Below are 26,485 nucleotides of genomic sequence, written 5' to 3'. Positions count from 1 at the left end.
AGAAACGGCCTCAGGCTCGAGACCATGCTCGAGACAGAGGGTGTTTCTCAATGTCGAGGACGCTTCCTTAGGACATGTCTTCCGAGTCAGGTCCTTAAGAAGCGAGGCAAGAATCCTTCCTAGCCTCGGAAAACTAAGAATGGTCGGAACAGGCTAACAGGTGTGCAGGTGTGCGTCATATGAGAGGCCCCGCCTTACATTTTCCAGAAATTGGTCCGAGCCATTTTCAGGCTAACAACTGGGAAAGATATCCGTGGCTTACAGGCTCAGCTAGTCACAGAAGACTCTACTGCTGTGAGTGCTTGCTTTTTGGGACCGACCAGGGTCACCATTGGAGCTTCTGTGTTGGAAGTCCAGCTGGACTTGAACATGGTTGCTCGTCATTTTCTCCAACGTGAAGGACAAGTTGCAGTTCTGCAAATCGCGGTAGGAATAACACACCCACTTACCACTGCGGTCAAGCCAGCCGTCTTTCACTTTTGCGTGGTCAAACCTGCCGCCCCTGTATTTCGAGTGCGCGATTAGTTACAGGTTTACGGTAATGCAATAAAACAACCCTGGGAAGCTGGATTTCAAAGTAAAGGATGGCATGTGGTTCATTTCTATTATTTGCGATTGAGGAACAGGGTAATTTATGAGAATAATTGTAGGACTTATTGCTTCATAAACTTGTTGCACAAATACTATGAACTACTTTTACTGTGTACTTTTTGAGAATGGCAAAATCCCTCCAGAGAACAAGAAGGAGCATTTTTGTCTAACTTTGACGTGGGATAAAAAACATTTATTCCATAAGTAGTTAATGAAACTGCCATGTTTGTACTTAATACTTCTAGGACTACTTGCAAACATAATATGAACTACTTTTACTGTGTACTTTTTTCAGTAATTTGAGTTTCAAAGTCCTCTCCAGAGAACAAGAATGAGCATTTGTGTCAACTTTAATGTGGTTTAAAAAACATTTCTTCTATAAGTAGTTTATGAAACTGCCATGTTTGTACTTAGTACTTCTTAGACTACTTGCAAACATAATATGAACTACTTTTACTGTGTACTTTTTCAGTAATTTGAGTTTCAAAGTCCCCTCCAGACAACAAGAAGGAGCATTTTCGTCTAACTTTGATGTGGGATAAAAAAAATGTCTTCCATAAGTAGTTTATGAAACTGCCATGTTTGTACTTAATACTTCTAGGACTACTTGCAAACATAATATGAACTACTTTTACTGTGTACTTTTTCAGTAATTTGAGTTTCAAAGTCCTCTCCAGAGAACAAGAATGAGCATTTTTGTCAACTTTAATATGGTCATTCTTGTTGTCTGGAGGGGACTTTGAAACTCAAATTACTGAAAAAGTACACAGTAAAAGTAGTTCATATTATGTTTGCAAGTAGTCTAAGAACTACTAAGTACAAACATGGCAGACTCATAAACTACTTATGGAAGAAATGTTTTTTAGACCACATTAAAGTTGACAAAAATGCTCATTCTTGTTGTCTGGAGAGGACTTTGAAACTCAAATTACTGAAAAAGTACACAGTAAAAGTAGTTCATATTATGTTTGCAAGTAGTCTAAGAAGTATTAAGTACAAACATGGCAGTTTCATAAACTACTTATGGAAGAAATGTTTTTTATCCCACGTCAAAGTTAGACAAAAATGCTCCTTCTTGTTCTCTGGAGGGAATTTTGCCATTCTCAAAAAGTACACAGTAAAAGTAGTTCATAGTATTTGTGCAATAAGTCCTACAATTATGCTCATAAATTACCCTGTTCCTCAATCGCAAATAATAGAAATGAACCACATGCCTTCCTTCACTTTGAAATCCAGCTTCCCAGAGTTGTTTTATTGCATTACCGTAAACCTGTAACTAATCGCGCACTCAAAATACAGGGGCGGCTGGTTTGACCACGCAAAAGTGAAAGACGGCTGGCTTGACCACAGTCACTTACCAGCGTGTGCTGTTTGTGTGTGTGTGTGTGTGTGTGTGTGTGTGTGTAACATAACTTTGATATTAATTAGCTACTTTACATATATGAAAGTATCAGTAAATAGTGCTAAACTACTCAACAACAAGCAGGCCTAAGTTCTGCATTCAAACATTCTCACCTTGTGACTCTGTTTGTGTTGTCCTTGCCAAAAGGAGACTCTTTGTCTGCTGGGAACTATCACAGACTTGTTTTTTAGTACTTTGCCATATTTTTTGTATTTTGTCTGTGGACACATGTGATTGAGTTGTAACCATGCAATCATGAAACTCCTGGACTAGCCTCACGACCCTCTTTGATATGTTTGTTGGGTAGGGATTTGATTATTTATGTTTGTATTTGGATATTCGTTTTTTTTTTAATTGAACACCTGGCTTCTACAAACACGTGTACAACATAAAAAACCCTTTGGCAAAAGTATTAGTATTCAGTACAATTAAAAGTCAAACAACAGAGTCCTTGAAATTGCTCTAACCAAAATGGAAGGCACTTGTTGCAGGAGAAGGCATCTCAGCCAACTTGTAAATGGCGATCGGCTGTGAAGTTGGTCCGATCAGGATTTCAGAATTCATTGTCACAATGTTCATAAGTATGCAGACATATTGACATATTTCAAGTCGACCTTTCTAGCCTCTTGCATTGCAGCGACTTCACAGAGAACAGTATCTACTCAGATATTGCAGAATAAAAAACAGAAAGACACACAAATGCAGAAGTGCTTCCTAAGAGGATGCATGCAGTCGAAATGGGGAAATGCCCTACTTTCTTTATGAGCCTTTTGCTATCTATCACAAGTTAATGTTTTTAATTCATAAAACACTGTTCATTTGGCCGTCATCACTCCATTCACTGCAGATATTAGGAACACAGACCATATGCAGCAATGCACATTATGAGATTTAGGAAGAAGATATAAAGACCTTTCATACGTCGTTCAATTTTAATGCTTGACAGAAAACTATACCAGTACTTACAATCATTTTCTGTTGTTTAGGATTTAACAAGATTGTATATATATATAAAATCACACATTTACATATTTCCTTTTCAAAATATTGACATAGTCATGAGGATGAGGTTGAGGCTGTGGCTCAGTGGATAGTGTGCTGGACTTCAAATCAGGGCATAGCAAGTTCAAGTCTCACTGCAGTCAGCATGTCGTTGTGTCCCTGGGCAAGACACTTCACCTCAAATTGCTCCTGTGGGGATTGTCCACAATATTGAATGTATGTAAATCGCTTTGGATTAAAGCGTCTAACAAATGATCTGAAAAAAACAAGCAAACGAAAAAAGTGTTGCTCATGCTAGGTGTTGGGAAACTTCCTGAAACTTTGACGTTGCACAAGAGGGAATAAATAGATGAGAGAGAGGAGAGGAAGAGTCAGGTCATAGCAGAGACACTCAGCAGAGATCACTGTGGAGAGGAGACAGCAAGAAACAGGTAAGACACAACATCTATATTTATGTTTAAAATAGCCTTTTGATCACATTGAATTAGTTAAATGGAAATGTTATCTCCTAGCTGTATCACAAAAACGCTTTTTGACATACTTTGACTTTCTGGTAAAGTGAGGCTGAACTCAGTTTAGGAAAGAGTGCTTGGGGATGGAATAAGTCCTTTTGAAATATTTTAATAATGATATATGTCACAGTTATTTCAGTAAATGAATTGGGGGGGAGCAAAGTTGCAGTTTTCAAAAGCTAACCCAAAAGTTCATAAGATATTTTGAACAAGTGTCACAAAGTGCTTTAAACTAACAAATGTCAGGGAAGTCCCACCCCAGGGTAGAGTAATCTTGCAATTACAGATTATTTTAATGTGCAACGTCCTGTATTAAGTTATGTGTCAGCGGTGCAGCTTCCCTTTGGTTCACTTCCTCTATGTTTGCTGCACTTTCAGTGTCAAGTGTGTCCTGTGAAGACTGACGGTCTCAAGTATCAAATCAGGATGTTTGTTCTAATCTGTGCAACGCTGCTTTTCTCTGTGAGGGGCATCCATGCAGAAACAGGTACTGTATGCATTTGTATATCATGTTGTTATGCCAAAAGGAAAGATTTAAAAAAATATAATGCCAATAATGTCATGATAAGTGTCCTTTGTTTCATCCTGACATGCTTCCAAATTACAAGTATTTAGTTTCTCCACCAGCTCATAAGTAACAAGTCCTTGCAGCATTGATTAACTAACTTCAGATAGTCATTTAGTTGGCCTTTTTGTTATAGCCTATGAAACAAAAATAGTCATATAGCAGCCTTTCTTTATCATTTATTTAGTCAGAATGTATTTGATTTCATGATATGTTGTTGAAATTAAAATAACCTATATCCCTGATTTTTCACTGTTTGTATTAACAGGTGCATCGGTTTGGGGAAGACAACACTGTGAAGCAGGAACATTCTGTATCACTCTTGGTGAAGCAGATATAACAGCAGAGGCTGGACTCTGTGTTGTGATACCGTGTTCTTTCTCTACTCCTGCAGCCTTTAAAACCCAACATATAGTTTGGTTCAAATGTAAAACGTCCAATCGAAGATGTGGCGATTCTGACATGATATTCCACACCAACAAGTACAACACCAAGGTTCAGTCTTTGTTCAAGGGACGGGTTTCACTGTTGCAGCCGGATGTGAGTCAGGGGAACTGCAGCATCTTCATCAACGACCTCACTGAGTCAGACTCTGGAGCATATCAGTTCAGAGTTAATGGTTTACGGTATTGGAGCCCGGATGGATTTACATACTCTGAAAGAGCAGTTCTCTCTGTGAAAGGTATGGAGAGCTACAACAAATATTAACAGTCAAAATGTTCATTTTTGTTTTGCACAAACATATTTGTTTTATTTTTAGTCTTAATAGGAGATGTTAATGTTAATGTTAATGTTAATGTTAATGTTAATGTTAATGTTACCGTAGTAGTTCCTGATTTATCTCTTACACATTGCTTCGTAAATGTTAATAATGAGTATTTCTATTTTATATTTGGCCAACATTTAGGTGAATGATGACCTTCAGGCTGTTGAACTGATTCACTAACAGACTGCTCTGTCTTTAGCTCTGACCCAGAAGCCCTCAGTGATGATTCCTCCTCTGGCAGAGGGGCAGCAGACCACACTGACCTGCACTGCTCCTGGTCTCTGTTCTGGATCTGATCCTAAATTCACCTGGACATGGAGAGGAGCAGGAGAGAAGGACTCTCTGATCACAGGAAACCTCACTGCTCTCAAGACTGAGGATCTGACTGCTGTCACACAGAGACACAGCTCCACTTTGACCTTTAACCCTTCAGCTGAACACCACAACAGCAATGTTACCTGTAAGGTCAGCTTCAGAAACAACATGACAGCAGAGGAGACTGTGACTCTTAAAGTGACCTGTGAGTAGATCATAGTGTTTCTTTCTATTTCTCTGATTTGTGTTGGGGTTACAGTGTTTTTGCAGGAAAGCTTGAAATGTAATGCCACTTTAACACTATACAGTATATAATACAGATTACATTATTTCTCATAGATGTGAAGACATTCATAATCTCTGGGAATACAACTGTGAAGGAGGGGGAGACTCTTAATTTGACCTGCAGTGTTGATAGTTTCCCTCCATCCCTCATCATGTGGACTAAATACTCTGACCGAAATATGCAAAATGGATCAGAACCAAGTCTTCAAAACAGCACTTTAACTGACCTGCAGAACGGCACCGAGACCTTCCTGCAGGAAGAAAGAGGAATCGGCATCCTCTCCATCTCAAACGTGACGCCAGAAGATTCTGGACTGTACATCTGCACAGCGAGACATATGAACTACACCCTGATGGAAAAAGTGAATGTAACAGTCACATGTAAGTATTTTGTACAACTGGTCTAATACAGAAAATGTCTTGCATTTCTTTCCTGTCGTGAAACTGAAACCATAAGAGCAAGTGTTTTGTGACAGCTGAAGATACATTCTGGCTGCACTGGAGCCTCATCTTTAGACAATAATAATGATTGGGATTTCTGTCTAAACTATACCTTGTTTATAGTTTGGCGCCCTCCAGTGTTATTTTAAAATAAATAGAAAAAACCCTGGCCAAAACGGTATGAACGCAATCAGGAAAAAACACTCATACACAGTCTCCTTATTTCATTTTTCTACTGTAGATATAATTCCATTTTCAACACAGCGGATCACACATTTGTATTTATGTTTATGTTTGTTTTGCAAATTCATTTATTATTGTACCTATATTTAATGCAGTATTACAGATAGCATTTTACTGAACATATATTTGACAGATATTCCAACAATTCATGTGTTTGGGTAATAATATGAAATCAAATCTTCAATGTATTTTCAGCTTTTATTGCATCTTAACTTTAAATATTTGGTTAATGTGCTTCACAGATACGAGGGAAACTCTGATCACTGGGGATACAACTGTTAAGGATGGAGATTCTCTGAATTTAACCTGCAGTGTTGAAAGTTTTCCTCCGTCTCATATCACATGGACTAAACCTGGCTTCAACACAAACCTGAACAATGGACCTGATGCGTACCTGCAGAGCAACAATGGGTCAGCCACACTTGTCATCCCTAATGTGACCACAGAATATTCTGGACAGTACAGCTGTACCGTGCAACACTTGGACACCACGGTGACTATGTATGCTGATGTTACAGTGACTTGTAAGTAGATGGTACTAATTCGGAAGCTTTTGTTCACATTTCAGTATTTTTTTTGTAATTTCTTGTGATTTTGTGTTTACAGGGTTTTCAAGGATCTTCAACAACTCTGAATGTGTGGTTCATTCAGACATTCTGAGTTGTGTGTGTATCAGCGAAGGGTTTCCTCTACCCACCATCGAATGGCCACTGTTGAAGAAACACACCGAGTACTCTGTCTTTACTACTGTGTTAAACCACACAGTCAACAGCAGCCTTACTTTAAAATATTATAGCAACACCTCTGTTGAGTGTGTAAGCATCCATGAAAATGGGGAAGCAAAAAAAACCCTCACCATCAGAATAAACACGATGGAACAAGGGGGTACGTGTTGTCAACTAAAACACTCTAGCTACTGTAGACAACTGCTTTATTTTTGCATAATTAGACTATCAGATTGATAAACACAGAACATTTCTTTTTGTTTCTTGTGATTGCAGGTCAATCCAAAAACATATTAAAACTTGTTTCACAGCTGGAAGTCATCATTGCCTTTTTCATTGGGTTACTACTGTCAGCAGTCCTTTGCTGTTTTGCCACAAAATGCCACAGGTACACTTAATCAATAATCAATACGTAGATTCTTTTGTGGATAATCTTCATACATAAATATAACTGATGTTTTATATACTTTCTCTTTTGTAGAAATAAACAGAAGAACTCTGGAAATCTGGAAGAGACTCTGGGGATGGTGGCCAGTCAAGAAGATCCACTGGTATCTATAGTATTGTGTGTGTGTGTGTGTGTGTGTGTGTGTGTGTGTGTGTGTGTGTGTGTGTGTGTGTGTGTGTGTGTGTGTGTGTGTGTGTGTGTGTGTGTGTGTGTGTGTGTGTGTGTGTGTGTGTGTGTGTGTGTGTGTGTGTGTGTGTGTGTGTGTGTGTGTGTGTGTGTGTGTGTGTGTGTGTGTGTGTGTGTGTGTGTGTGTGTGTGTGTGTGTGTGTGTGTGTGTGTGGAATGAAAACCTCCAATCAGAGCCAAGGAGTCTTTTAACCCCAGTCTCAATTGCTCAGATCAAACTTTTATGATAAAAGCAGATTCACATTGTGATGGAATACAGTATCTCCAACAAGTGTCAAGTTCCTTTCTAAATTCAAATTGTAATTATGCTATGATTTTAAAGATAGGGTTGTCAATAATGTATATATACCAGATATCAATTTGACATGTCTTGTACACAATCTTGATGAAAATAGCAGCTGCTGAATGAGTGGTATAATTGTACCTTGTACCTGACAGATAGATGCTGGTCAAGCAGCGGAAGATTATCAAACCTACCACCAAGAGGCAGCTGAAGAAGAAGGAGCTGTGGCAGCAGAGAAAGGAGACACTGATCTCAATGGAGGACCAAAAGAAGTGGAGTACGCGAGCATTGATTTCTCCATGTTGGAAAGAAAGAGTCAGAGGGAGGCAGTAAAGAGGCCAGGGACCACAGAGACGGAGTACGCTGAAATTAAAAAAGAAGTAAAAGAGGAAAAGGAAGACAGTAACGGAGAGGAAGGTTATATGTTGGAAGAGGAGGAGGCTGTGGTCATGGAGGAAGAGGAGACAAAACATCATGAACATGAGGAAGAGGAGGATGCTGCTGTGTACTCTAATGTGAAGGACATCATGGCTGAGAGTTGAAGGCTGTTACATAGTGGAGTTGCTTACGGATACAATGTCTCTTGATCTCATCAGCTGTGGTTGAAATGATGGATTTTCATTTCTGTGGATGAACTTTGGCACTGATATTTTATAACTCCAAATTCAGCCAGATTTACTGACGTTACCAAGACACTTCACATCTTTGAATGTTAGAGTCTGTGCTCATCCGTTCATTGGACTGGAAAGTCATTTCTAAGTGGTGTCGTGCTTTAATGTGTTTAGTTTTTAAGCTTTCCAGAACTGTTTCCCCATATCCATGAAAATGTTGATGCTACCAATATATCGGTGATGTGTTAAGGGGCAACCACATCCATCCTCTCTGCTCTGAGAGCTGAAGTGTAATTTTAGTTTGATACAATTTAATTCAACCACAATAAGCTTCTGTGCCTTACTTTCCCAAAGCTCTGTTGAATGGCAAACGTTTATTTGCCTCAGGGAAAATGTTTCTCTTTTTCCACATGACTCTAGGGATGTTAACGTCTGTCAGGTCTGGTTTGTAAGAACCTTTTAGACCATATTGAGATACATCTGATTCATTTTAGTGTTGTTTCAAAACAGGCTTGAAAAAACAGGAAGCTCTTTCTTTCTACAGAACCTGTAAACGTATAATACAGAATAACAAACATTACAATAATCAGGCGTAACTGATAATGAAAAAACTGTTGTATGTCCGTAGCTTTAAAAATAAGTTATCATGTAGCAGCTTGAAGTGTGAAGAGGAAGTTATTAAAGAGGATACAGTGATGCCATAAAAGGCAATGTTTGAATGAATAACCACTTCAGGGACTTTTCCGAGAACTTAAAATAAGGCTTTGCACAAAAAACTAAATATCAAAACCATAGCGTTACAAGTAAAGGTTATAAGGCTGCAACCAGTTAAAACAGTTACTAGGTTTTAAACAATACTTTTTATCTTTACGTAGTAAATGCACTTAATCTGGAGTTTTATGTTTAAAAAAACCTAATGATTAAACAAATGACTATTTGAAATGAGCCTTCATTATTTAACTGCACATATTAACACGTAATACAGATCATTGAGATGCACTTTTCACTCTGGGAATAACGTGTTTCACATTACAGTGTAGAACGATGGTTTGTGTAGATATTTATTGTCTTCTAACATAAAAATCTGATGCACTCTCATGGTACGACCGCTTTCTCAATGTTTTTCACACCTTCGGTCATGAGTAACTATATAAATAGACTTGCTCACTTCAAGAGTCTAGCTGGGCTAATTTGTAAAGAAGCTTCCTGGAACTATTTGAAGTGCGAAAAGGGAAGAAGTACAAAATGAGGAAGAAGAAGAGGAAGAGTCAGAGCAGAGAAACTCAGCCGAGAACACCGGAGAGAAGAGAGCAGCGGAGAAATGGCAACAAGAGGTGAAACCCAACATTTACCTTTTTTAATATTTAAGATATCGCTGTGAATTGTAAATATATTCAAACAAGTCATTTTTTCTTTATTAATGTTATAAAATGCTTTGAAAATTCAGCACTTTAAATAAGTGAGTTTGAATTCAATGAGCGGGATTGTAGACGAAGCTGCTTCAGATAATTCAAGTTGACATGGCAGCTTTTTGTAGATAAAACAAAACGTTAGGAAATAAAACATTTCAAGAGATAAATAATCCTGAAGCAGATCTTAGCCACATTTATGAATGTTACTTCAGGAGATGCAACACCCTGTATCTGAAGCTGTGCTGGCAATGTTGGAGTTGTTCTTGATCCAGTCTTATCCACTGACATATTTGAGAGTTTTGTTTATTTTATATATTTATTTGTTTATGTTTTTAATTCTGCAAACGATAGAGACGGTCTGTCGACATCATCGAATCAGGATGTTTGTTCTTATCTGGGGGATTCTGCTCTCATCAGGTATGTGTCTTTATTATAATCTCGTGATGCCAACAAAAAAATCTATGAATAAAATAATAATTTTATATAATTTTATATTTGTAGTATTCCTCACAGCATGTATTAATACACGTTGAAACTCTGTGATGAACATTCAGTTACATTCAGTTATGCAAGGGATTATTATTTACCAAAGATATTGTGGCTTCAGAAACATGATGAAAGCTGAATTCTGTCATGTCTGTTTAGTGTTGCTTTCTTTTACCATTTATTTGATATCAGGGTGCATTGGCTTTGTGTATATAAAGATCTCCTTTCTTTGTTTTTGTCTCACTGTTTTTTTAACAGGCGCATCAGTTTGGGGAGAAGGACAATGTCAAAAAGGAAACTTCTGTACCACTCTTAGTGATCCAGATATAACAGCAGAGGCTGGACTCTGTGTCGTGATACCGTGTTCCTTTACTACTGCTACGATCTTCACACCCAAACATATAGTTTGGTACTATAAATGTGAATCATCTACAAAATGTGTTGATTCTGACATGATATTCCACACCAACAAGAAAAACACCAAAGTTCAGTCTTTGTTCAAAGGAAGGGTTTCACTGTTGCAGCCTGATGTGAGTCAGGGGAACTGCAGCATCATCATCAACGACCTCACCGAGTCAGACTCTGGAGCATATCAGCTCAGAGTTAATGGTTTACTGAATGGGAAGAAGGATGGATGGACTTACACTGAAAGAGCAGTTCTCTCTGTGAAAGGTATGGAGAGCTACAAAAAACATTAACAGTCAAAATGTTCATTTTTGTTTTGCACAAACATATTTGTTTTATTTTTAGTCTTAATAGGGGATGAAGTAATGTTAAGTTTTTGTCGACATCTGTGGGCAACCAGTAGGAACTGAAGTAGTTCCTGATTTATCTCTTACACATTGCTTCGTAAATGTTAAGAAAGAGCATTTCTATTTTATATTTGGCCAACATGTAGGTGAATGATGACCTTCAGGCTGTTGAACTGATTCACTAACAGACTGCTCTGTCTTTAGCTCTGACCCAGAAGCCCTCAGTGATGATTCCTCCTCTGGCAGAGGGGCAGCCGACCACACTGACCTGCACTGCTCCTGGTCTCTGTTCTGGATCTGATCCTAAATTCACCTGGACATGGAGAGGAGCAGGAGAGAAGGACTCTCAGATCACAGGAAACATCACTGCTCTCAAGACTGAGGATCTGACTGCTGTCACACAGAGTCACAGCTCCACTTTGACCTTTAACCCTTCAGCTGAACACCACAACAGCAATGTTACCTGTGAGGTCAGCTTCAGAAACAACATCACTGCAGAGGAGACTGTGACTCTTAAAGTGACCTGTGAGTAGATCATAGTGTTTCTTTCTATTTCTCTGATTTGTGTTGGGGTTTCAATATAAACAGTGTTTTTGCAGGAAAGCTTGAAATGTAATGCCACTTTAACACTATACAGTATATAATACAGATTACATTATTTCTCATAGATGTGAAGACATTCAAAATCTCTGGGAATACAACTGTGAAGGAGGGGGAGACTCTTAATTTGACCTGCAGTGTTGATAGTTTCCCTCCATCCCTCATCATGTGGACTAAATACTCTGACCGAAATATGCAAAATGGATCAGAACCAAGTCTTCAAAACAGCACTTTAACTGACCTGCAGAACGGCACCGAGACCTTCCTGCAGGAAGAAAGAGGAATCGGCATCCTCTCCATCTCAAACGTGACGCCAGAAGATTCTGGACTGTACATCTGCACAGCGAGACATATGAACTACACCCTGATGGAAAAAGTGAATGTAACAGTCACATGTAAGTATTTTGTACAACTGGTCTAATACAGAAAATGTCTTGCATTTCTTTCCTGTCGTGAAACTGAAACCATAAGAGCAAGTGTTTTGTGACAGCTGAAGATACATTCTGGCTGCACTGGAGCCTCATCTTTAGACAATAATAATGATTGGGATTTCTGTCTAAACTATACCTTGTTTATAGTTTGGCGCCCTCCAGTGTTATTTTAAAAGAAATAGAAAAAACCCTGGCCAAAACGGTATGAACGCAATCAGGAAAAAACACTCATACACAGTCTCCTTATTTCATTTTTCTACTGTAGATATAATTCCATTTTCAACCCAGCGGATCACACATTTGTATTTATGTTCACGTTTGTTTTGCAAATTCATTTATTATTGTACCTATATTTAATGCAGTATTACAGATAGCATTTTACTGAACATATATTTGACAGATATTCCAACAATTCATGTGTTTAGGTAATAATATCAAATAAAATCTTCAATGTATTTTCAGCTTTTATTGCATCTTATCTTTAAATATTTGGTTAATGTGCTTCACAGATACGAGGGAAACTCTGATCACTGGGGATACAACTGTTAAGGATGGAGATTCTCTGAATTTAACCTGCAGTGTTGAAAGTTTTCCTCCGTCTCATATCACATGGACTAAACCTGGCTTCAACACAAACCTGAACAATGGACCTGATGCGTACCTGCAGAGCAACAATGGGTCAGCCACACTTGTCATCCCTAATGTGACCACAGAATATTCTGGACAGTACAGCTGTACCGTGCAACACTTGGACACCACGGTGACTATGTATGCTGATGTTACAGTGACATGTAAGTAGATGGTACTAATTCAGAAGCTTTTGTTCACATTTCAGTATTTTTTTTGTAATTTCTTGTGATTTTGTGTTTACAGGGTTTTCAAGGATCTTCAACAACTCTGAATGTGTGGTTCATTCAGACATTCTGAGTTGTGTGTGTATCAGCGAAGGGTTTCCTGTACCCACCATCGAATGGCCACTGTTGAAGAAACACACCGAGTACTCTGTCTTTACTACTGTGTTAAACCACACAGTCAACAGCAGCCTTACTTTAAAATATTATAGCAACACCTCTGTTGAGTGTGTAAGCATCCATGAAAATGGGGAAGCAAAAAAAACCCTCACCATCAGAATAAACACGATGGAACAAGGGGGTACGTGTTGTCAACTAAAACACTCTAGCTAATGTTTATTTTATTATCTTTTCTTTTTAATGACTGATTTTAAATGCCATTTTCTTAATGTCTTTCATTTTTTGTAAAGCACTTTGAATTGCCTTGTGTTGAAAGGTGCTATATAAATAAACTTGCCTTGCCTTACCGTAGACAACTGCTTTATTTTTGCATAATTATATCGTTTGGCAAGATGTGGGTAATAAACGATTGCATTTTTATTAGAGTTCAGATTGATAAACACAGAATATTTTCTTTTTGTTTCTTGTGATTGCAGGTCAATCCAAAAACATATTAAAACTTGTTTCACAGCTGGAAGTCATCATTGCCTTTTTCATTGGGTTACTACTGTCAGCAGTCCTTTGCTGTCTTGCCACAAAATGCCACAGGTACACTTAATCAATAATCAATACGTAGATTCTTTTGTGGATAATCTTCATACATAAATATAACTGATGTTTTATATACTTTCTCTTTTGTAGAAATAAACAGAAGAACTCTGGAAATCTGGAAGAGACTCTGGGGATGGTGGCCAGTCAAGAAGATCCACTGGTATCTATAGTATTTCTTGTGTGTGTGTGTGTGTGTGTGTGTGTGTGTGTGTGTGTGTGTGTGTGTGTGTGTGTGTGTGTGTGTGTGTGTGTGTGTGTGTGTGTGTGTGTGTGTGTGTGTGTGTGTGTGTGTGTGTGTGTGTGTGTGTGTGTGTGTGTGTGTGTGTGTGTGTGTGTGTGTGTGTGTGTGTGTAATGAAAACCTCCAATCAGAGCCAAGGAGTCTTTTAACCCCAGTCTCAATTGCTCAGATCAAACTTTTATGATAAAAGCAGATTCACATTGTGATGGAATACAGTATCTCCAACAAGTGTCAAGTTCTTTTCTAAATTCAAATTGTAATTATGCTATGATTTTAAAGATAGGGTTGTCAATAATGTATATATACCAGATATCAATTTGACATGTCTTGTAAACAATCTTGATGAAAATAGCAGCTGCTGAATGAGTGGTATAATTGTACCTTGTACCTGACAGATAGATGCTGGTCAAGCAGCGGAAGATTATCAAACCTACCACCAAGAGGCAGCTGAAGAAGAAGGAGCTGTGGCAGCAGAGAAAGGAGACACTGATCTCAATGGAGGACCAAAAGAAGTGGAGTACGCGAGCATTGATTTCTCCATGTTGGAAAGAAAGAGTCAGAGGGAGGCAGTAAAGAGGCCAGGGACCACAGAGACGGAGTACGCTGAAATTAAAAAAGAAGTAAAAGAGGAAAAGGAAGACAGTAACGGAGAGGAAGGTTATATGTTGGAAGAGGAGGAGGCTGTGGTCATGGAGGAAGAGGAGACAAAACATCATGAAAATGAGGAAGAGGAGGATGCTGCTGTGTACTCTAATGTGAAGGACATCATGGCTGAGAGTTGAAGGCTGTTACATAGTGGAGTTGCTTACGGATACAATGTCTCTTGATCTCATCAGCTGTGGTTGAAATGATGGATTTTCATTTCTGTGGATGAACTTTGGCACTGATATCTTATAACTCCAAATTCAGCCAGATTTACTGACATTACCAAGACACTTCACATCTTTAAATGTTAGAGTCTGTGCTCATCCGTTCATTGGACTGGAAAGTCATTTCTAAGTGGTGTCGTGCTTTAATGTGTTTAGTTTTTAAGCTTTCCAGATCTGTTTCCCCATATCCATGAAAATGTTGATGCTACCAATATATCGGTGATGTGTTAAGGGGCAACCACATCCATCCTCTCTGCTCTGAGAGCTGAAGTGTAATTTAGTTTGATACAATTTAATTCAACCACAATAAGCTTCTGTGCCTTACTTTCCCAAAGCTCTGTTGAATGGCAAACGTTTATTTGCCTCAGGGAAAATGTTTCTCTTTTTCCACATGACTCTAGGGATGTTAATGTCTGTCAGGTCTGGTTTGTAAGAACCTTTTAGACCATACTGAGATACATCTGATTAATTTTAGTGTTGTTTCAAAACAGGCTTGAAAAAACAGGAAGCTCTTTCTTTCTACAGAACCTGTAAACGTATAATACAGAATAACAAACATTACAATAATCAGGCGTAACTGATAATGAAAAAACTGTTGTATGTCCGTAGCTTTAAAAATAAGTTATCATGTAGCAGCTTGAAGTGTGAAGAGGAAGTTATTAAAGAGGATACAGTGATGCCATAAAAGGCAATGTTTGAATGAATAACCACTTCAGGGACTTTTCCGAGAACTTAAAATAAGGCTTTGCACAAAAAACTAAATATCAAAACCATAGCGTTACAAGTAAAGGTTATAAGGCTGCATGCAGTTAAAACAGTTACTAGGTTTTAAACAATACTTTTTATCTTTACGTAATAAATGCACTTATTCGGGAGTTTTATGTTTAAAAAAACCTAATGATTAAACAAATGACTATTTTAAATGAGCCATCATTATTTAACTGCAGGTAGTAACACGTAATACAGATCATTGAGATGCACTTTTCACTCTGGGAATAACGTGTTTCACATTACAGTGTAGAACGATGGTTTGTGTAGATATTTATTGTCTTCTAACATAAAAGTCTGATGCACTCTCATGGTACGACCGCTTTCTCAATGTTTTTCACACCTTCGGTCATGATTAACTATATAAATAGACTTGCTCACTTCAAGAGTCTAGCGGGGCTAATTTGTAAAGAAGCTTCCTGGAACTATTTGAAGTGCGAAAAGGGAAGAAATACAAAATGAGGAAGAAGAAGAGGAAGAGTCAGAGCAGAGAAACTCAGCCGAGAACACCGGAGAGAAGAGAGCAGCGGAGAAATGGCAACAAGAGGTGAAACCCAACATTTACCTTTTTTAATATTTAAGATATCGCTGTGAATTGTAAATATATTCAAACAAGTCATTTTTTCTTTATTAATGTCATAAAATGCTTTGAAAATTCAGCACTTTAAATAAGTGAGTTTGAATTCAACGAGCGGGATTGTAGATGAAGCTGCTTCAGATAACTCAAGTTGACATGGCAGCTTTTTGTAGATAAAACAAAACGTTAGGAAATAAAACATTTCAAGAGATAAATAATCCTGAAGCAGATCTTAGCCACATTTATGAATGTTACTTCAGGAGATGCAACACCCTGTATCTGAAGCTGTGCTGGCAATGTTGGAGTTGTTCTTGATCCAGTCTTATCCTCTGACATATTTGAGAGTTTTGTTTATTTTATGTATTTACCCTCTCTGAAGAACCAGCACCTTACCGTGGTAGAGAGGTTTGTGTGCCCTGATGAACCTGGGGGCTGTGTTGTCTGGAACCTTGTGTTCCTGGTAGGGTCTCCCATGGCAAATTGGTCTCAGGCAAGGGGCCAGACTAAGATTGGTTCAAAAGACCTCATGAAAGACGACACACGAAGTGAGGATACCCGGCCCGGAGGAAGCCCGGGGTCCCCTTCTGGAGCCAGGCCCAGAAGGAGGACTCGTCGGCGAGCGTCTGGTGGCCGGGCTTGCCACGGAGCCCGGCCGGGCACAGCCCGAAAAGGCAACGTGGGCAACACCTCCGCTTCTCCGTCCCGCGGGCCCACCACCTACGGGAAACAGCAATGGGGTCGGGTGCGCTGCCAGAAGGGTGGCAGTGAAGGCAGAGGGTCTCGACGGACCAGACCCGGGCGACAGAAGCTGGCTTTGGGGACGTGGAACGTCACCTCTCTGGGGGGGAAGGAGTCGGAGCTTGTGCGGGAGGTGGAGCGTTACCAGTTGGATCTGGTTGGGCTCACCTCTACGCACAGCGTCGGCTCTGGAACCTTACTTCTGGATAGGGGTTGGACTCTATTCTTCTCCGGAGTTGCTCAAGGTGTGAGGCGCCGGGCGGGTGTGGGGATACTCACAAGTCCCCGGTTGGGTGCTTCGTTGTTGGAGTCTACCCCAGTGGACGAGAGGGTTGCCTCCCTACGCCTGCGGGTTATGGGGGGGAAAACTCTGACTGTTGTGTGTGCTTATGCACCCAACAGCAGTTCAGAGTATACGGCCTTCTTGGAGACCCTGGAAAGAGTCCTGTATGGGGCTCCTGAAGGGGACTCTTTAATCTTGCTGGGAGACTTCAACGCACATGTGGGCAATGATGGAGACACTTGGAGGGGAGTGATTGGGAGGAACGGCCCCCCTGATCTGAACCGGAGTGGTGGTTTGTTACTGGACTTCTGTGCTAGTCATGGATTGGCCATAACAAACACCATGTTCGAACATAAGGATGCTCATAAGTGTACGTGGTACCAGAGCACCCTAGGCAGAAGGTCCATGATCGATTTGGTTATCGTATCATCGGACCTGAGGCCGTATGTTTTGGACACTCGGGTAAAGAGAGGGGCGGAGTTGTCAACTGATCACCATCTGGTGGTGAGTTGGGTCGAGTGGCGGGGGAAGCCTTTGGATAGACCTGGTAAGCCCAAACGTGTAGTTCGGGTGAACTGGGAACGTCTGGAGGAGGCCCAAGTTCAGGAGGCCTTCAACTCACACCTCCGGCGGAGCTTTTCGGGCATTCCTGTGGAGGTTGGGGACATTGAACCAGAGTGGTCGGTGTTCAAAGCCTCTATTGCCGAAGCCGCGGCGGGGAGCTGTGGTCTCAAGGTCCTAGGTGCCTCAAGGGGCGGTAACCCTCGAACCTCCTGGTGGACACCGGTGGTCAGGGAAGCCGTCCGACTGAAGAAGGAGGCCTTCAGGGATTTGTTATCCCGGGGGACTCCCGAGGCAGTTGCAAGGTACCGACAGGCCCGAAGGGCAGCAGCCTCAGCCGTGGCCGAGGCAAAGCAGCGGGTGTGGGAGAAGTTCGGAGAAGACATGGAAAAAGACTTTCGGGCGGCACCAAAGTTGTTCTGGAAAACTGTCCGACACCTCAGGAGGGGGAAGCAGGGAACCATCCAAGCTGTGTACAGTAAGGATGGGACGTTGTTGACCTCAACTGATGGAGTGTTAGGGCGTTGGAAGGAGCACTTTGAGGAACTCCTGAACCCGACAACTCCGCCCTCTATGTTAGAGGCAGAGCTGGAGTATGAAGGGGGATCGACACCAATCTCCCGGGGGGAGGTCACTGAGGTCGTCAAACAACTTCACAGTGGCAAAGCCCCGGGGGTGGATGAGATCCGCCCAGAAATGCTGAAGGCTCTGGGTGTTGAGGGACTGTCATGGTTGACACGTCTCATCAACGTTGCGTGGAAGTCGGAAACAGTACCGAAGGAGTGGCAGACCGGAGTGGTGGTTCCCCTTTTCAAAAAGGGGGATCAGAGGGTGTGTGCCAATTACCGAGGCATCACACTACTCAGCCTCCCCGGGAAAGTTTACTCTAAGGTACTCGAAAGGAGGGTCAGGCCGATTGTCGAACCTCAGATTGAGGAGGAACAATGCGGATTCCGTCCTGGTCGTGGAACGACGGATCAGCTTTTTACTCTCGCAAGGATCCTGGAGGGTGCCTGGGAGTATGCTTATCCAGTCTACATGTGTTTTGTAGACTTGGAGAAGGCATATGACCGGGTTCCAAGGGAGTCACTGTGGGAGGTGCTGCGGGAGTATGGGGTGAGGGGGTCTCTACTCAGGGCCATCCAATCTCTGTACTCCCAAAGCGAGAGCTGTGTCCGGGTCCTCGGCAGTAAGTCGGACCCATTTCAGGTGAGGGTTGGCCTCCGCCAGGGCTGCGCTTTGTCACCAATCCTGTTTGTAATATACATGGATCGGATTTCGAGGCGTAGTCGTGGGGGAGGGGGTCTGCAGTTCGGTGGACTAAGGATTGCACCACTGCTTTTTGCAGATGATGTGGTTCTGATGGCTTCATCGGTCTGCGACCTTCAGCACTCACTGGATCGGTTCGCAACCGAGTGTGAAGCGGCTGGGATGAGGATCAGCACCTCCAAATCTGAGGCCATGGTTCTCAGCAGGAAACCGATGGACTGTCCACTCCAAGTAGGGAATGAGTCCTTACCCCAAGTGAAGGAGTTCAAGTATCTCGGGGTCTTGTTCTCGAGTGAGGGAACAATGGAGCGTGAGATGGGTCGGAGAATCGGAGCAGCGGGAGCGGTACTGCAGTCTCTTTACCGCACCGTTGTGACGAAAAGGGAGCTGAGCCAAAAGGCAAAGCTCTCTGTCTACCGGGCCATTTTCGTTCCTACCCTCACCTATGGTCATGAAGGATGGGTCATGACCGAAAGAACGAGATCGCGGGTACAAGCGGCCGAGATGGGTTTTCTCCGCAGGGTGGCTGGTGTCTCCCTTAGGGATAAGGTGAGAAGTTCGGTCATCCGGGAGGGACTCGGAGTTGAACCGCTCCTCCTTCGCGTCGAAAGGAGCCAGTTGAGGTGGTTCGGGCACCTAGTTAGGATGCCACCTGGGCGCCTCCCTAGGGAGGTGTTCCAGGCACGTCCAGCTGGGAAGAGACCAAGGGGTAGACCTAGAACCAGATGGAGGGATTATATCTCTTCTCTGGCCTGGGAGCGCCTTGGGATCCCCCAGTCAGAGCTGGTTGATGTGGCCAGGGAAAAGAAAGTTTGGGGCTCTCTGCTGGAACTGCTACCTCCGCGACCCGACCACGGATAAGCGGGAGAAGATGGATGGATGGATGGATGTATTTATTTGTTTATGTTTTTAATTCTGCAAACGATAGAGACGGTCTGTCGACATCATCGAATCAGGATGTTTGTTCTTATCTGGGGGATTCTGCTCTCAGGTATGTGTCTTTATTATAATCTCGTGATGCCAACAAAAAAAGCTATGAATAAAATAATAATTTTATATAATTTTATATTTGTAATATTCCTCACAGCATGTATTAATACACATTGAAACTCTGTGATGAACATTCAGTTACATTCAGTTATGCAAGGGATTATTATTTACCAAAAATATTGTGGCTTCAGAAACATGATGAAAGCTGAATTCTCTCATGTCTGTTTAGTGTTGCTTTCTTTTACCATTCATTTAATATCAGGGTGCATTGGCTTTGTGTATTTAAAGATCTCCTTTCTTTGTTTTTGTCTCACTGTTTTTTTAACAGGCGCATCAGTTTGGGGAGAAGGACAATGTCAAAAAGGAAACTTCTGTACCACTCTTAGTGATCCAGATATAACAGCAGAGGCTGGACTCTGTGTCGTGATACCGTGTTCCTTTACTACTGCTACGATCTTCACACCCAAACATATAGTTTGGTACTATAAATGTGAATCATCTACAAAATGTGTTGATTCTAACATGATATTCCACACCAACAAGAAAAACACCAAAGTTCAGTCTTTGTTCAAAGGAAGGGTTTCACTGTTGCAGCCTGATGTGAGTCAGGGGAACTGCAGCATCATCATCAACGACCTCACCGAGTCAGACTCTGGAGCATATCAGCTCAGAGTTAATGGTTTACTGAATGGGAAGAAGGATGGATGGACTTACACTGAAAGAGCAGTTCTCTCTGTGAAAGGTATGGAGAGCTACAACAAACATTAACAGTCAAAATGTTCATTTTTGTTTTGCACAAACATATTTGTTTTATTTTTAGTCTTAATAGGAGATGAAGTAATGTTAAGTTTTTGTCGACATCTGTGGGCAACCAGTAGGAACTGAAGTAGTTCCTGATTTATCTCTTACACATTGCTTCGTAAATGTTAAGAAAGAGCATTTCTATTTTATATTTGGCCAACATGTAGGTGAATGATGACCTTCAGGCTGTTGAACTGATTCACTAACAGACTGCTCTGTCTTTAGCTCTGACCCAGAAGCCCTCAGTGATGATTCCTCCTCTGGCAGAGGGGCAGCAGACCACACTGACCTGCACCGCTCCTGGTCTCTGTTCTGGATCTGATCCTAAATTCACCTGGACATGGAGAGGAGCAGGAGAGAAGGACTCTCTGATCACAGGAAACATCACTGCTCTCAAGACTGAGGATCTGACTGCTGTCACACAGAGACACAGCTCCACTTTGACCTTTAACCCTTCAGCTGAACACCACAACAGCAATGTTACCTGTGAGGTCAGCTTCAGAAACAACATCACTGCAGAGGAGACTGTGACTCTTAAAGTGACCTGTGAGTAGATCATAGTGTTTCTTTCTATTTCTCTGATTTGTGTTGGGGTTACAGTGTTTTTGCAGGAAAGCTTGAAATGTAATGCCACTTTAACACTATACAGTATATAATACAGATTACATTATTTCTCATAGATGTGAAGACATTCAAAATCTCTGGGAATACAACTGTGAAGGAGGGGGAGACTCTTAATTTGACCTGCAGTGTTGATAGTTTCCCTCCATCCCTCATCATGTGGACTAAATACTCTGACCGAAATATGCAAAATGGATCAGAACCAAGTCTTCAAAACAGCACTTTAACTGACCTGCAGAACGGCACCGAGACCTTCCTGCAGGAAGAAAGAGGAATCGGCATCCTCTCCATCTCAAACGTGACGCCAGAAGATTCTGGACTGTACATCTGCACAGCGAGACATATGAACTACACCCTGATGGAAAAAGTGAATGTAACAGTCACATGTAAGTATTTTGTACAACTGGTCTAATACAGAAAATGTCTTGCATTTCTTTCCTGTCGTGAAACTGAAACCATAAGAGCAAGTGTTTTGTGACAGCTGAAGATACATTCTGGCTGCACTGGAGCCTCATCTTTAGACAATAATAATGATTGGGATTTCTGTCTAAACTATACCTTGTTTATAGTTTGGCGCCCTCCAGTGTTATTTTAAAAGAAATAGAAAAAACCCTGGCCAAAACGGTATGAACGCAATCAGGAAAAAACACTCATACACAGTCTCCTTATTTCATTTTTCTACTGTAGATATAATTCCATTTTCAGCACAGCGGATCACACATTTGTATTTATGTTCACTTTTGTTTTGCAAATTCATTTATTATTGTACCTATATTTAATGCAGTATTACAAATAGCATTTTACTGAACATATATTTGACAGATATTCCAACAATTCATGTGTTTGGGTAATAATATCAAATAAAATCTTCAATGTATTTTCAGCTTTTATTGCATCTTATCTTTAAATATTTGGTTAATGTGCTTCACAGATACGAGGGAAACTCTGATCACTGGGGATACAACTGTTAAGGATGGAGATTCTCTGAATTTAACCTGCAGTGTTGAAAGTTTTCCTCCGTCTCATATCACATGGACTAAACCTGGCTTCAACACAAACCTGAACAATGGACCCGATGCGTACCTGCAGAGCAACAATGGGTCAGCCACACTTGTCATCCCTAATGTGACCACAGAATATTCTGGACAGTACAGCTGTACCGTGCAACACTTGGACACCACGGTGACTATGTATGCTGATGTTACAGTGACTTGTAAGTAGATGGTACTAATTCAGAAGCTTTTGTTCACATTTCAGTATTTATTTTGTAATTTCTTGTGATTTTGTGTTTACAGGGTTTTCAAGGATCTTCAACAACTCTGAATGTGTGGTTCATTCAGACATTCTGAGTTGTGTGTGTATCAGCGAAGGGTTTCCTGTACCCACCATCGAATGGCCACTGTTGAAGAAACACACCGAGTACTCTGTCTTTACTACTGTGTTAAACCACACAGTCAACAGCAGCCTTACTTTAAAATATTATAGCAACACCTCTGTTGAGTGTGTAAGCATCCATGAAAATGGGGAAGCAAAAAAAACCCTCACCATCAGAATAAACACGATGGAACAAGGGGGTACGTGTTGTCAACTAAAACACTCTAGCTACTGTAGACAACTGCTTTATTTTTGCATAATTAGACTATCAGATTGATAAACAGAGAACATTTCTTTTTGTTTCTTGTGATTGCAGGTCAATCCAAAAACATATTAAAACTTGTTTCACAGCTGGAAGTCATCATTGCCTTTTTCATTGGGTTACTACTGTCAGCAGTCCTTTGCTGTTTTGCCACAAAATGCCACAGGTACACTTAATCAATAATCAATACGTAGATTCTTTTGTGGATAATCTTCATACATAAATATAACTGATGTTTTATATACTTTCTCTTTTGTAGAAATAAACAGAAGAACTCTGGAAATCTGGAAGAGACTCTGGGGATGGTGGCCAGTCAAGAAGATCCACTGGTATCTATTGTGTGTGTGTGTGTGTGTGTGTGTGTGTGTGTGTGTGTGTGTGTGTGTGTGTGTGTGTGTGTGTGTGTGTGTGTGTGTGTGTGTGTGTGTGTGTGTGTGTGTGTGTGTGTGTGTGTGTGTGTGTGTGTGTGTGTGTGTGTGTGTGTGTGTGTGTGTGTGTGTGTGTGTGTGTGTGTGTGTGTGTGTGTGTGTGTGTGTGTGTGTGTGTGTGTGTGTGTGTGTGTGTGTGTGGGGAATGAAAACCTCCAATCAGAGTCAAGGAGTCTTTTAACCCCAGTCTCAATTGCTCAGATCAAACTTTTATGATAAAAGCAGATTCACATTGTGATGGAATACAGCAGGGGTCGGCAACCTTTTTGATATGAAGTGCCATTTAAAAAAATTTTTTTTATCAGCGTGCCAACGATCGAGAATTATCAACGGGGGGGGAGGGGGGGTAGAGGAGCTTGACGCTCGTGAACTATCAGCAGGAGGGCGGGGGGAGCCTCGCTGTGGGGAAGCAGTGTGTGGACCTGTCAGCGCAACTTACATGATACCGAATTTAACAAATACATTTAAATAATTGGTTTAAACGGCATAATAATAAGGACGATCGTCCGTTCTGTGATTCTCCAGAGCACACATGTTATGATATTAGGGTCATGCAGAGTGAGATGAGATCGCTGTCCCTTTAAGAGAGAGAGAGAGAGGGGTGCGGCTTGTGCATGTGTGTTTGTGGATGGTAGAGCGACAGTGAGGGAACGTGTGTTTGTTTCTGGAAGTGAAACGAGGCAGCAGAAAAACAGAGGTCTGTGATGTATTTTGTGAAACAGAAGAACAGCTAAATAAATGTAACGGCCTCCTAAGAAGAGCTCGCCTCTCTCCAGTCATTTAAGCTAAAGTGGGTTATTGAACCTGAAGCTTGTTGTTTCTTCCCTCCTCGACTACGGTCTGGGAGCCGACAGGAAAGTTCAACACACAGATGGCCAGTCCGCCCCTTTGTAGCATATTATTTCGATGAGAGATGAGCAGATCGCCACTCGGCTTTCAACTAAATACACAGCCACACAAAAACTGCAGCATTTGTACAGCTCTTTATGGGTACTGCAATTAGTGAAGTGCTTTCCTCCGTGGTGAAACAATCAGCACTGCACCACGGAGGAAAGCGGCAGAAAGTCACCTGGAGATAAAGAGAGCGGGGCTGCGTTGCGTGCATGGCAGGTAACGGGGAGACGCGCTCTGGCGGCGGTCTCGTTCATGATCCGAAAATACAATTTAAATATTTTGCACACTTATTCCTAGTGTGCCACTGGTTACGGTGCCGCGTGCCAATGCTGGCACGCGTGCCAGGGGTTGCCGACCCCTGGAATACAGTATCTCCAACAAGTGTCAAGTTATTTTCTAAATTCAAATTGTAATTATGCTATGATTTTAAAGATAGGGTTGTCAATAATGTATATATACCAGATATCAATTTGACGTGTCTTGTACACAAGCTTGATGAAAATAGCAGCTGCTGAATGAGTGGTATAATTGTACGTTGTACCTGACAGATAGATGCTGGTCAAGCAGCGGAAGATTATCAAACCTACCACCAAGAGGCAGCTGAAGAAGAAGGAGCTGTGGCAGCAGAGAAAGGAGACACTGATCTCAATGGAGGACCAAAAGAAGTGGAGTACGCGAGCATTGATTTCTCCATGTTGGAAAGAAAGAGTCAGAGGGAGGCAGTAAAGAGGCCAGGGACCACAGAGACGGAGTACGCTGAAATTAAAAAAGAAGTAAAAGAGGAAAAGGAAGACAATAACGGAGAGGAAGGTTATATGTTGGAAGAGGAGGAGGCTGTGGTCATGGAGGAAGAGGAGACAAAACATCATGAACATGAGGAAGAGGAGGATGCTGCTGTGTACTCTAATGTGAAGGACATCATGGCTGAGAGTTGAAGGCTGTTACATAGTGGAGTTGCTTACGGATACAATGTCTCTTGATCTCATCAGCTGTGGTTGAAATGATGGATTTTCATTTCTGTGGATGAACTTTGGCACTGATATTTTATAACTCCAAATTCAGCCAGATTTACTGACGTTACCAAGACACTTCACATCTTTAAATGTTAGAGTCTGTGCTCATCCGTTCATTGGACTGGAAAGTCATTTCTAAGTGGTGTCGTGCTTTAATGTGTTTAGTTTTTAAGCTTTCCAGAACTGTTTCCCCATATCCATGAAAATGTTGATGCTACCAATATATCGGTGATGTGTTAAGGGGCAACCACATCCATCCTCTCTGCTCTGAGAGCTGAAGTGTAATTTAGTTTGATACAATTGAATTCAACCACAATAAGCTTCTGTGCCTTACTTTCCCAAAGCTCTGTTGAATGGCAAACGTTTATTTGCCTTAGGGAAAATGTTTCTCTTTTTCCACATGACTCTAGGGATGTTAACGTCTGTCAGGTCTGGTTTGTAAGAACCTTTTAGACCATATTGAGATACATCTGATTCATTTTAGTGTTGTTTCAAAACAGGCTTGAAAAAACAGGAAGCTCTTTCTTTCTACAGAACCTGTAAACGTATAATACAGAATAACAAACATTACAATAATCAGGCGTAACTGATAATGAAAAAACTGTTGTATGTCCGTAGCTTTAAAAATAAGTTATCATGTAGCAGCTTGAAGTGTCAACAGGAAGTTATTAAAGAGGATACAGTGATGTCATAAAAGGCAATGTTTGAATGAATAACCACTTCAGGGACTTTTACGAGAACTTAAAATAAGGCTTTGCACAAAAAACAAAATATCAAAACCATAGCGTTACAAGTACAGGTTATAAGGCTGCAACCAGTTAAAACAGTTACTAGGTTTTAAACAATACTTTTTATCTTTACGTAGTAAATGCACTTATTCGGGAGTTTTATGTTTAAAAAAACCTAATGATTAAACAAATGGCTATTTTAAATGAGCCTTCATTATTTAACTGCAGATATTAACACGTAATACAGATCATTGAGATGCACTTTTCACTCTGGGAATAACGTGTTTTACATTACAGTGTAGAACGATGGTTAGTGTAGATATTTATTGTCTTCTAACATAAAAGTCTGATGCACTCTCATGGTACGACCGCTTTCTCAATGTTTTTCACACCTTCGGTCATGATTAACTATAAATAGACTTGCTCACTTCAAGAGTCTAGCGGGGCTAAT

The 26,485-nt window shown here is 41.0% G+C and overlaps 3 protein-coding genes across 7 annotated transcripts; all 3 read left to right on the top strand.

Annotated features, from left to right (window-relative positions):
• Nucleotides 1-210: 210 nt before the first annotated feature.
• On the top strand, nt 211-9,317 carry LOC307046787 (sialic acid-binding Ig-like lectin 11). 3 transcript variants are annotated; one of them, XM_079693401.1, is made up of 11 exons: nt 211-426; nt 3,294-3,426; nt 3,886-3,994; nt 4,341-4,754; nt 5,038-5,358; nt 5,493-5,819; nt 6,365-6,646; nt 6,729-7,007; nt 7,124-7,235; nt 7,329-7,398; nt 7,920-9,317. In XM_079693401.1, the coding sequence occupies exons 3-11, from the start codon at nt 3,934-3,936 to the stop codon at nt 8,304-8,306; spliced, it is 2,253 nt and encodes a 750-aa protein (XP_079549527.1). In that variant the 5' UTR covers nt 211-426; nt 3,294-3,426; nt 3,886-3,933; the 3' UTR covers nt 8,307-9,317. The 3 variants fall into 3 exon arrangements, with proteins under 3 accessions (XP_079549527.1, XP_079549526.1, XP_079549528.1); XM_079693400.1 differs by lacking the exon at nt 3,294-3,426; XM_079693402.1 differs by lacking the exons at nt 3,294-3,426; nt 3,886-3,994 and having other exon boundaries at nt 4,467-4,754.
• A 242-nt stretch (nt 9,318-9,559) lies between these two features.
• LOC307012897 (sialic acid-binding Ig-like lectin 16) lies at nt 9,560-15,650 on the top strand. 3 transcript variants are annotated; one of them, XM_079640104.1, is made up of 10 exons: nt 9,560-9,709; nt 10,139-10,204; nt 10,532-10,945; nt 11,230-11,550; nt 11,694-12,020; nt 12,566-12,847; nt 12,930-13,208; nt 13,504-13,615; nt 13,709-13,778; nt 14,254-15,650. In XM_079640104.1, exons 1-10 carry the CDS (start codon nt 9,697-9,699, stop codon nt 14,638-14,640), a joined length of 2,271 nt encoding a protein of 756 aa, XP_079496230.1. In that variant the 5' UTR covers nt 9,560-9,696; the 3' UTR covers nt 14,641-15,650. The 3 variants fall into 3 exon arrangements, with proteins under 3 accessions (XP_079496230.1, XP_079496228.1, XP_079496229.1); XM_079640102.1 differs by lacking the exon at nt 9,560-9,709 and having other exon boundaries at nt 9,734-10,204; XM_079640103.1 differs by lacking the exons at nt 9,560-9,709; nt 10,139-10,204 and having other exon boundaries at nt 10,369-10,945.
• Nucleotides 15,651-15,970: 320 nt separating this feature from the next.
• LOC307012898 (sialic acid-binding Ig-like lectin 16) lies at nt 15,971-26,394 on the top strand. Its single transcript, XM_079640105.1, has 10 exons — nt 15,971-16,042; nt 19,852-19,914; nt 20,242-20,655; nt 20,940-21,260; nt 21,395-21,721; nt 22,267-22,548; nt 22,631-22,909; nt 23,026-23,137; nt 23,231-23,300; nt 24,842-26,394. The coding sequence occupies exons 1-10, from the start codon at nt 16,030-16,032 to the stop codon at nt 25,226-25,228; spliced, it is 2,268 nt and encodes a 755-aa protein (XP_079496231.1). The 5' UTR covers nt 15,971-16,029; the 3' UTR covers nt 25,229-26,394.
• Nucleotides 26,395-26,485: the final 91 nt, after the last annotated feature.

Source organism: Notothenia rossii (assembly GCF_949606895.1).
Source record: "Notothenia rossii genome assembly, chromosome: 7".
NCBI lineage: Eukaryota > Metazoa > Chordata > Actinopteri > Perciformes > Nototheniidae > Notothenia > Notothenia rossii.
Note: the sequence above shows the minus strand (reverse complement) of the source record. Positions and strands in the feature narration are given on the sequence as shown.